This window comes from Dipodomys spectabilis, unplaced genomic scaffold (assembly GCF_019054845.1).
Source record: "Dipodomys spectabilis isolate Male_0828 unplaced genomic scaffold, ASM1905484v1 ptg000098l, whole genome shotgun sequence".
In the NCBI taxonomy this organism is placed as follows: domain Eukaryota; kingdom Metazoa; phylum Chordata; class Mammalia; order Rodentia; family Heteromyidae; genus Dipodomys; species Dipodomys spectabilis.
The window spans coordinates 5,291,457-5,302,786 of record NW_024870775.1 but is presented as its reverse complement, the minus strand read 5'-3'; the positions used below and the strand labels follow the sequence as shown (position 1 = coordinate 5,302,786).

The following is an 11,330-nucleotide window of genomic DNA, read 5'->3' as shown; positions in this document are numbered from 1 at the left end:
TGCTCTTCCTAGTATTTAAATCTGGTGACTCACTCCTGCAATCCCAGCAACTCAGGAGCCTGGAGAGCCAAGGATCGTAGTTCCAAGCCAGCCCAGGCAGGAAAGTCTGTGAGACTCTTATCTCCACTAAGCTACCAAAAAAGCTGGACATGAAGCTGTGGCTCAAGTGCTAGACTTGAGCAAAAGTCTCAGCAACAGTACCCAGGCCCTGAGTTCAAGCCCCAGGATGGGTACATGTGTGCACCCCTCTGCATGATCTGTGAGAGGACAGACACTGCAGAGTCAGCTTTGACAAGGACAGCATGCATGCAGGGGTAACTTGAAAAAGAAAATCAAAAGTCTGTTTTATTGTTGAACCAACAGACCAGCCACAATCTTGAAGGGAGGGCCATGCTAACAACAGCCCTCATCAAGCAGTAAGACAGAGGCAGCGCCACGTCTGATCTCCAGTGCCAGGCTCACTTCATGTTCTTCACGAAGTCCTCCCCCTTCTTGATGGAGGCTTTCAGCTCAGGAATGGCCTCGGCAATCATCTTCTCCTCAAATGGGGACACCTTGCCGATGCCCAGGTTCTTTTCCAGGCCCTTTTTCTGCAAGAAGGAAGGAGCAGGTGACAGCTGGAACAAGCCCCACAGAGCCACCCACTTATGTGTACCCACCAGAAGCTCCAGGAGAGACCACTGGCACTAGCGTTCAGGAGCGCCAAGGCACATGAGATTCCATCTCAACAAAGTTTTAGGACTAGGAGCATGGGTCAAGTGGTAGAGCCACTGCCTCACAAGTACTTGGGTACTTAAAGAAGTCCCAACCCAAGTAAAACAGCTTAAAATAAAAACAAAGGGGGTTGGGAATGTGGCTTAAGTGGTAGAGTGCTTGCCTAGCATGCACGAAGCCCTGGGTCCAATTCCTCAGTACCACATAAACAGAAAAAGCCAGAAGTGGTGCTGTGGCTTAAGTGGTAGAGTGCTAGCCTTGAGCAAAAGAAGCTCAGGGATAGTGCCCAGGCCCTGAATTCAAGCCCTAGGGCTGGCAAAACAAAGAATGTCCTCACAGACCTCGCCTGCCCTACCTCCCCTGGGCTTGGGTTCCAGCCAGGCCATCCCATGTGCCTTGAAAAACTCCATTCCCTGAGTTTCCTCATCTACTTCCCAGAAGGCTGTGTGCTTAGTGCAGCAGCTGGCCAAAAAAGTTCTTGTCATTAGCAGCACTTCCTTTCTCGACTATACTTATGGCCCTGGTCCCTTTCCTAAGCAGTTTAGAACCTGAAATATTTTTTTCCCCTAGTTTTGACCAAGGGTCTCAAATTATAGACCAGGCTAGCCTTGGAGATCCTCCTGCTCTATATCCTGAGTGCTGGGATTATAGGTATCTGTCATTATGCCCAGGTAGAAGAAACACTTGTCACCTCAAATGGAATATAATTAAGCAGATAAATATTTGGGCACCCATGGGCAGCTGCTGAAATCAGCAAGGGCCACCCAGCCTTTCCTATGAATACTGATGTTCCTCCTTAAAGTATGGCCCCGAGACAAAAGTTGTCAGAAAGCCATCAGTGGCTCTTAGTCATTGTCACTTCCCCCACAGAACCCCAGCTTGGTCAACAGCCCCAGCAGAGCTCCAGGGCGACTGCCTTGATCTTGGGTGTAGCCCCAGCTCCTCCCCATATTGTATGGTACATGGGATGGTACGCACCCCCAGCAGCAGGGGCGTGGAGAAGTAGGTGCAGTCCGTCTCCTGTGACTTCACGAAGGAGCACTCCACAACTCCTTCCTTCCCGTTCATCGCGTCCACCAGGGAGAAGACGAAGCGGGCACCAGCGTAGGCCATGGACAGGGTGGCAGAACCTAGGGAGCAAGGTGTCTCAGCCCAGCTGCTCCTGGGCCCCCACGTCACCCCTCCACCCCGCCCCTGGGACGGGTGAACTGCCTTCTCTAGGGCCTTCAGTGCCGGCAGATGCAGCATAGCCAACCCCGCCCTCAACAGCCAGGGATAAGCAGCCCTTCTGCCGCTCCCATCCCCCAAGACCCCAGACGTCTAGCTGAGACTTCACCTGCCCCTGCTTTGGCCTTCACCACCTCTGTGCCCGCCTCCTGGATCCTCCCAGTGAGTGCTGCCAGCTGGTCTTGAGGGAAGTCCACCTTGGGAGTACACTGGAAGCCAGGCAGGTCATGTGAGCAACCTGTTCACCCTGGGGCCACACCCCAGGCCCCCCTCAGCCCTTCTCAACCCTGATGCCACACCTCCAGAGCCCCCTCAGGGATGCAGGGGAGGGGGGCCGGGGAGGAGGGTGCTGGGGATGGAGCCCTGGCCTTTCTGACATGTGCTAGGCAAGTGCTCAACCTGAGAGCTCTACTCCAAAACCTACACAGGGGTCCAAGACAAGGCAACCCTGCTAATTGGCCTCAGTGAGCAGTCACTTTCAAAGAACTTTTATTTTGGAAAGTCTGGAGGGAAAACATAACGTATGCAAGCATGCACGCACACACCTGGGAGATGAGGGGGATGATGGTCTTTCCAGCATGGCCACCGATGACAGGAACGCTGACTCGAGCTGGATCCAAACCCTGCAAAGAGAAGTGACACTCTGCTGAACTGTCCACATGTTCCAGGTGTTAAACCAGAGCCACCATGCTCCCAAGTGTCTGTGGCTAGGTACTTCTAACCATGAAAAAAACTCTGGTTGGATGAGGGCAGGGAGGTGAGCAGCCCCGTCCTCTGGGCTGAAGAGGCCAGAGGAAGGGGCCAGGCCTGGTCTGAGGGAGGGAGGGTGGGAGGGAGGGAGGAGAGGGAGGGAAGGAAGGAAGGAAGGAAGGAAGGAAGGAAGGAAGGAAGGAAGGAAGGAAGGAAGGAAGGAAGGAGAGACGGAGAGAAGGAGGGAGGGAGGGAAGGAGGGAGGGAGGGAGGGAGGAGGGTGGGGCATACTTTGGAGAGCTAAGGACTGATGCCAACTGGGGGCAGTAGTCACCTGATCGGCAGACCCTGTCTCTGTGGCATGAAGGACCAGCCCTGTGCTTAAACAGTGGCTCAGGGAACACCTAACTAGCTGTGAGAAGTAGGCACAGCCAGCCAGAGAAGATTCTAGATTGAAAGGAGTGGGGAGGGCGGAGTACAGCACACACTAGAATGTCAGACGGTGGTAAGACCACACCAGAAACTTGAAGACACACAGTCACTCTGTTTTGCCAGTCCTGGGGCTTGAACTCAGGGCCTGGGCACTGTTCCTGAGCCAGTGCACTACCACTTGAATCCCAGTGCCAATTTTGGCTTTTTCTGTGTATGTGGTACTGAGGAATCGAACCCAGGGCTTCAGCATTCAAGGCAAGCACCCTACCACTAAGCCACATTCCTAGCCCCCCCGCCCCTCCCAGTCAGCTTGACATGGCTCAGAAACCTTCTAGAACATCAGGTGCCTTCTGCAAGCACACTGGTGCGCCTGTGGCCACCAGACCTGCAGCATGACTGGTGTGATGCAGACACAGTTTTAATGGGCCACTAGCAGCCCTCACATAAGCTGCACAGCTGCTAGGCCTTGCTCTCTGCTCTGGGCCATCCTGGTCCTTCCTTGAAGATTCCAGCACATTCCAGACGTACCTGCAGGCTCCTGGTCTCTCAAGTAAAGCCCCTTTACCACCCCAGCCGCATCCTAGGGGCGTCCACTGCCCAAGTTCAGGTGGGGTCAGTACTGTATGGCACACATGGCACCAGGCATGTGCAGGACATTTACTCCCTCTTCCCAAAGGCATCAGAACAAAAAGGCCCAGGGCTCAAGAGTAGAGCCCACCTTTTGGTCCTTGGGGAAGTGCTTCTGCTGGTTTTGTGAGCAGGAGTAAAAGGTAGCAGGACTCAGACTAGGTGCCAGTGACAAAGCAAATCCACCTCCACACAAACTAGCAGCTGAGTTCAGCAGCCAGACCCAGGCAGCTGGCAGGCCCAGAACCCGCAAGCCCAATCTAATGACCAGGTGGGGACAACAGCTGGGATCTCTCTGGACTTCCAGCTTGCTAACTGCATGGGCCTTTGTCTAGGGACCAGCGGGTGCTTGTTTGGGGGTCCAGAGCATGGGGAAGAGGGGGAGCCCAGGGAAGTCAACCAGGCTGAGGCAGAGGGTTCAGGCCACATAGCAGCTGGGCAGGAGTGAGGCACTGATTCTTTACAGAATGCAGGACCCCTTTTCCATGGTGGGGCAACAACCCCTGGGTCCCTGTCCTGCCATCTGCTGTGCCTCTGCCTGGGCAGAGGAAGCTAAGAAGCCACAGGCAGCAAGGATACCGCACAGCTTACCTTCAGCTCTGCCACGAACGTATTGGCTCGCACGATGTCCAGGGTTGTCACGCCAAAGATCTTGTTAGGGTTGTACACGCCATGCTTCTTGAACACCTCAGCCGTAATTGGGATGGTGGAGTTGACCTAAGATACCCGAGATAGGCATAAGAAACTGAGCAACAGGGGGCATCTGCTGAGACTGCTGGCAAGCTGGGTGCCACGGCCACCTCACATGGGCAGAGTCAGCTTTATGCCAGGACATGATCCCAGGGAGCCGTTACCTTCTGATATGTCACCACACTCCAGGGCACCTCTGGCTAGATGGAGGCTAGCCAGGCTGAACCAGGCTTTTGATTCACTAGTTTTCCTATATGAAAACTCCATGCTGTAGCTGCTGGAGCCTGGGCTCCACTATGACTTTCCCTTAGAATCTGTGAGAGTTGAAAGGGAACTTTAGAAACTGCTTCCCGGAGGTCAGAGCAGAACTGCAAGGTTTCTATGATCACTACTGGCTCCCAGCACAGACTGCTGCCATCTTGCAAGGTAGGCAAGTGGGGTATGACAGGACCCCTTCTGAGGCCAGGAGCAGGTGTACACTCAGATGGCTGTTCTCAGTCCCTTCCCTGCACTGTCTTACAGACCCTCATTGCACTCCGGGAGCCATAAGCTGGGGACCACAGCTGTCCTCTACATGTGGCATAGCCCAGGCACTTCCATAGGGGCCAGGGCAGCTGTGTGTTAAGAGATCTCTAGGTGTAAAGAGACAGGGATAGTGGGGTCTGAACTGCGCACCCCAAGTAGAATACAACACAAAAGGATTCCACAAGGGCTGGGAATGTGGCTTAGTGGTAGAGTGCTTGCCTAGTGAAGGCCTGGGTTCAATTTCTCAGTACCACATAAACAGAAAAAGTAGGAGGGGAAGGGGTGGTGTAGTTGAGGAGGTGGGAGGGAAGGGATGATAGGGGAAAGACGAAGGAGGAGGCAACAATGCTGGATAAGAAATGTACTCATGGGGCTGGGAAGGTAGCTCAGTGGTAGAGTGCTTGCCTTGCAAGCCTGAGGCCCTGGGTTCGATTCCTCAGCACCACATAAGCAAAAAGCCGGAAGTGGCACTGTGGCTCAAGTGGTAGAGCACTAGCCTTGAGCTGAAGAGCTGAGGGATAGCGTTCAGGCCCAGAGTTCAGGCCCCACAACCGGACACCCTCCCCCCCCCCCCCAAAAAAAAAGAAATGTACTCATTACCTTGCTCATGTAAGTGTAACCCCTCTGTATTTTCACAATAAAAAACTTATTTAAAAAAGAAAAAGCCAGAAGTAGTAGTATGGCTCAAGTGGCTGAACACTAGCCTTGAGCACAGAGAGGCTCAAGGACAGAGCCCAGGCCCTGAGTTCAAGCTCAGGACTGGTTAAAAAAAAAAGTCAACAGGCTGCCACAATCATGACTGAAAGGACAAATTTTAGCCAGGTGTAGTGGTACCTGCCTGTAATCCCAGCTCTTGGGAGGCTGAGGAGGATTGTGACCTCAAGCTAGCCTGGGATACAGGCTGGTGAGACCTTGTCTCAAAACAAGTTAATCTCTTATCATAACATTCACTTGGTTCCTGTCACTCAGGACATTCTCAGGTGGCTCCCTCCCACTCCCAGCCTGAGCATGGCCCAAGGTACACATGCCCTGCCCACACTCACAGGATTGGCAATGATGCAGATCATGGCTTCAGGGCAATTCTGGGCACAGGCAGCAGCCAGGGTGGCCACGATGGTGGCATTGGTGTTGAACAGGTCATCCCGAGTCATGCCTGCAAAGATCAGCAAGATGCTCATTTGGGATGAGCACTACCAGGTGCCTAGGGCTGCTGCTAGCTGGTACTGGCAATTCAACATGACCTAGAGGCCATGTGAATCTACCTTATCTGGAAATAACAGTGTGTCCAGTGACTGGCAGGTGTGTGGGCAGGGGAAAGAGGGAGGAGGGGATGGGGCCAGGACCAGGCAGGTGGCTAAGGATAATCAGGGATTAGTGTATGCTTGTAGGTGTGGCCGCGCGCGCGCGCGCGCGCGCGCGCACACACACACACACACACACACACACACACACACACACACACACACACACACACACACACACACACACACACACACACACACACACACACACACACACACACACACACACACACACACACACACACACACACACACACACACACACACACCCCCCCCCCCCCCCCCAAAGGGGACCAGTGAAATCCAGGGTATGGATGAGACAACAGGGCATGGAGACAACAAATTTAAATGTCAGGCCAATGTGTGACCCCGTCCCTGGACAGTGGGGAGCCTTTGGATGTTTTCTGTGGCTGAGCGTGGGATGGGATTAAATCCTTTCTCAGCACATGTGCAGGGAGACTAGGGCAAAGCTTTCTAACCTACCAGGTTTTCTGGGGACTCCGGCCGGGATCACCACCACGTCACATCCTTTCAGGCAGTCTGGCAGCTGCTCAGGTCCAAGGAAACCTAAAAGCACCCAAGGGAGCAATCTCACCTTTCCTGACCCGCAGAGGCTCTGCCTCCAGGGGAAAGGCTGAGAAGCACAGCCTCGACCAGTAAGGTGACAGCTCCTGCCTGAGAAGGAACTGACCCCAGGCCACATGGAGGGCCCTCAGTGAGCCTCCAGTCCCAATAAAAGCAAAGCCAGGCAGTCATTTGCTCATCCTAGCTGGCTTGCTTTCATTGCTGTCTAGGCCAGCTCAGTGCTCCCCTACAAACCTCCTCAGACCAAAAAAGCCAGATACCTTGAAATGTTTAGGCTGATAAACAAGGACTCGAGTTTTGGGGGGGTCTATTTTGTTTCGTCCCATTTTATCAGGGAACCTACTGTCTAAAATCTACTTGGTTGTGACTTTTTCATCACTACAAGTGCTCTAAGAAACTAATAACTTGGGGCTGGAAGGTGGCTCAGTGGTAGAGCGCTTGCCTTGCATGCATGAGGCCCTGGGTTCGATTCCTCAGCACCACATAAGCAAAAAGAAAAAAGCCAGAAGTGGTGCTGTGGCTCAAGTGGTAGAGCGCTAGCCTTGAGCTGAAGAGCTGAGGGACAGCGCCCAGGCTGTCCCACAACCAGAACCCTCCCCCCCAAAAAAAGAAACTAATAACTCAAAAGAAAATGGGAGAATGAATTTGAGGAGCCAGGAGAGGCTCAGTCACCCCAGTGAACCCATGGGAATGAGCAGCTCAGTCTTCTCACCAGGGAGGCGCTGCCAAACATGGCTGTCATCCTCTTGGGGAAACAAAGGCACCAGAAGGGCCTTCCCAGTGCAGTGCAAGCCCAGAGACCTCCCGCAATCAGCATTCCAAGAAACAAGTGCACAAAGACATTGATCGCAGCTCACCAGCAGCCCAAAGGTCAACAGAATGTGTAAATAAATAGTAAAGTAGAAGACCCTTTAAAAATGGTTTTACCTAGATTTTGGAGATCTGCAAAACTGACAGACTGTGAAGGCTGCATTACCTGGACTTCTACCAAGTGGCCTATGACTAGTGGTGGCGATGCTTTGGGGTACCAGGGGTAAAGGAAAGGCAGCCTATAGCATGGGAGGGAATATCACCTTACCAACTCCAGGGAGCTTCTTGAACTTCCCCTTCCTCACACTACTTTTCAAATCAGACAAAATACAATTGGCAAGATCAGACCCCCCTTGTTTTCTAAAAGATAATGCTACTTACATTTCTGTGGACCCAAGTCCTAAATATTGTAGTCCTTTGTAAAATTTAATTCTACAATTAACACGAGAGCCCCATGTTCTTAAACCTCTGGTCTCACCTGAGATCTAGAGCTGGGATCTTGTTCTACAGAGGGAGGGCAGGGTCTCAGGGGAAGTGAGCCCCATACCTTTCACTTTTGCTCTGGTCTCAATGTGGCTCAGGTCTGCGGCCACCCCCGGCGTGTGAGCGATGTCGTAGAGGGTCAAGCGGCTCACTAAGGGGCTGTTCTTCAGGAGGAGGGAAAGGGGCTGCCCGATTCCTCCAGAAGCTCCGAGCACAGCTACTTTAGCATTGTTCTAAAAAGAGGCACAGGGAAATACTCAGGGCAGAATCCTCATTGAAAAGGACCCAGATGGTAGCCTACAAAATCTGTCACTGGGCTTCTTTTGCTAAGTGGTGTCAAAACAAGATACACTTGTGTGTGCACCAATGTTACTGTGGAAGAATTCTGGTCATTCCCTCCAGAAGTCCAGTTCCAAGTGGGGAGAACTCAAGTGAGGGGAAGCTGTGACACTTGGATCAGACATCCAACATTCTGTGGAGATAAAGCAGCAGCTTCATCCAATCAGGCATCTGGCCTGGCAAGAGCATCCTCACCTTCAAAGTGCAGCTTTAAAAACTAAACAGAGAGGTGGGAATGTGGCTTAGTGGCAGAGTGCTTGCCTAGCATGCATGAAGCCCTGGGTTCAATTTCTCAATACCACATACACAGAAAAAGCCGGAGCCAGGCACCAGTGGCTCATGCCTGTAATCCTAGCTACTCAGGAGGCTGAGATCTGAGAATCGCAGTTCAAAGCCAGCAATTAACCACCAGAAAACTGGAAGTGGCTCAAGTGGTAGAGCACTAGCCTTAAGCTGAAGAGCTGAGGGACAGCTCAGAGTTCAAGCCCCACGACCGACAAAAAAAAAAAAAAAAAAAAAAGCTGGAAGCATCGCTCAAGTGGTAGAGTGCTATGGATAGCCCCTCACTTAGGTCTATAAGTGATCAGTCCCACAGGGGCCATGAGGGGATAGACCAGGAGGGCGAGCTCTCCTCAGATCTTGTTTCTACATGGTTAACAGCTCACATTTACAACAACAGGGGCCTTAAGCAGTGGGACCTACACAATGCACTACAGAAATCTGTATCATAGCTGTTAGTTCTTAGAGATCTCTAAAGATTTCCAAAACTGCTGAGTTGCAAGTACCAACTGTTTAGCCACTGTTGAGAAAATGCCCACATGAAAACTATTGCTGCATTTATAAATTTGCTTTAAAAAGTTAGGCCTGTGCTGGGTATTAGTGGCTCACACCTGTAATCCTAGCGATTCAAGAAGCTGAGATCTGAGGGTCCTATCCAAGCAGGATAGCCCATGAGACTCTCATCTCCAATTGATGCAAAGCTGGAAGTGGAGCTATGGATAGTACCCAGGTCCTGAGTTTAAACCTCTAGGACTGGTGTGTGTGCAAATATACACACACCAAAAACAAAAAAACACCCGTGACGGTTTCTTCTTCTGCATTTCCATTACTAGCCTTGACTGGGAGATTGCCTCCTCAGTAACCAAGTTCACAGGTGTGTGCTCCTCTTCACACATCTTTTAAGGAAAAGGCCTAACTATGTAGCCCAGACTGGCATGGAACACACAATCCTTTTGCCTCAGCTTCTGAAGAGTGCTGAGATTGCAGACCTGTACCACCACACCACCTCTGTTCCCCCATCTGCCTGGAAAACTCTGGAGGATGCGATCTCTGCTTCCTTCTGAGCTACACTCAAAGGTCATGTTCCTGATTGAAAATTATAACCCTCTTTACTTTTTTTCCTTCTGTATACATCACTAAGACACTTTATTGTTTGGGGTTTTTTTAATTGTATTTTTTTTAGTACTGGGGATCGAACCCAGGACTTTGCACATGCTAGGCAAGCGCTTTGCCACTGAGCTACATCCCAGCCCACACTAAGACACTTTATAATGAAGGATACAGGAAGATAATTAAAATGTACAGTTCTATGTTTTATACACTGGACATTAGTGCCTAGGTGAGATGCTTCCAAAATTAAACCATTCTGGGCTGGACATGCCTGGAGTGGAAGAATGGTTTTGATCATGAAGTGTTGCCCTTCCTCAGCACTGAAAAAGGCAAGAATCCAACCATCTCCCCACTCTTGCTTCCTTTCTTCCCTCTTCTCTCTGTTCTGCTGCCCCTCTTGCTCAGTACTAGTCCTCATCCCCTCCACCTGACCTCAACTCATTCACTGCTTTAATTCATTGCACCTGAGCCTCTTCTCACCTCGGTAGTTATTCCCTGCAAATAGTTATTTATATATTTTTCAATTGAATGGGCTGTATAGAAAACTGAAAGACATCACCTAAGCCATAAGAAACGTGGTGGTCTCCTTAGTAATCTTTGGGCATGGCAATTTAGAGGCAATGCAGGCACCTACTGGGTGCTCAAAACTCTGGCTGTACTGAATTCACCGGGAGCACCTGGTGAGAATTCCGGGGTGCACGAAGGAACCCCGGGCCACTGAAGGAACATTATCACTCTCCTAGAAGACGGCTAAAAATAGCCTAGGTTTCAGTGGTCCTAGCCTAAGTCGGGAACTGTCAAAACACTTGGGGAGCACGCTCAGCCCCCTCCCCCCCAAAAAAAACCAGGAAAGAGTCACCAAAAGGTTCTTAATTGGAAGAAGACTCTTGAGGCTCTTAAAGGGAAGGCCACTGACAGTTGTGATCCCGCGGGACGACCCTCACCCCCGTGACTTCCGGACCCTCGCGACTGTGGCGTCCGCACCACACATCCTCCCACGGCCGCACAGCCGTCACGGAGGCTGCAGGTCTAATTACAGTGAAAGCGGCGGCAACCGCGGAAAAACGTCGGTCACTCGAGCGGCGAAGGCCCAGGCCTGTCCACCCCGGGGCACGCAGGCCGGGAGCGGACCCCACGGGGGGGACGAGCTCCCCGGAGCAGGGCGGCCTCGCTCCTCTCCCGGGCTTTGCACCCAACACTTGTGAGGGGCACCGAGGCTGGCCTCGTGCGCCCCGGCGTCCAGCCCGCGCCCCGCGCGGCCCAGGCTGGCTCCGGGAGTCCCCGCGGGGGTGCGCGGGACCGAGACACACGGGAGCCGGGCCGGGGACGCCCGACGCCCGCCCGCCTCTCAGGCCTCGCCTACCTGGGCCGAGGTGCTGAAGCCGCGGCGGAGAGCGGCGCCGGCTGGCCGGGCGAGGGCGGACAGCATGGCCGAAGCGAGCAGCAGGCCGGTGAGGAGCGGACGGCTGGGCGGTGACTCCAACGACCTCCACGCTGAGCCGGGCCGCCAGCTTTAGC

The 11,330-nt window shown here is 52.6% G+C and overlaps 1 protein-coding gene across 1 annotated transcript; it reads right to left on the bottom strand.

The window, feature by feature from the left end:
* Positions 1-315: 315 nt before the first annotated feature.
* On the bottom strand, positions 316-11,323 carry Mdh2 (malate dehydrogenase 2). Its single transcript, XM_042686907.1, has 9 exons — positions 11,176-11,323; positions 8,149-8,317; positions 6,690-6,773; positions 5,949-6,058; positions 4,282-4,407; positions 2,487-2,564; positions 2,051-2,150; positions 1,693-1,844; positions 316-590 (listed from the first exon to the last, which is right to left on the bottom strand). The coding sequence occupies exons 1-9, from the start codon at positions 11,239-11,241 to the stop codon at positions 459-461; spliced, it is 1,017 nt and encodes a 338-aa protein (XP_042542841.1). The 5' UTR covers positions 11,242-11,323; the 3' UTR covers positions 316-458.
* Positions 11,324-11,330: the final 7 nt, after the last annotated feature.

What these genes read in the sequence shown, in the direction of transcription:
- Mdh2 (XM_042686907.1), bottom strand. Translation starts at nt 11,241, where the DNA reads ATGCTGTCCGCCCTCGCCCGGCCAGCCGGCGCCGCTCTCCGCCGCGGC. An exon ending in GCTTCAGCACCTCGGCCCAG is followed by an intron (nt 8,318 to 11,175) that starts GTAGGCGAGGCC and finishes GCCTCTTTTTAG; the next exon opens with AACAATGCTAAAGTAGCTGT. An exon ending in TCATCCCCCTCATCTCCCAG is followed by an intron (nt 2,151 to 2,486) that starts GTGTGTGCGTGC and finishes CCTGGCTTCCAG; the next exon opens with TGTACTCCCAAGGTGGACTT.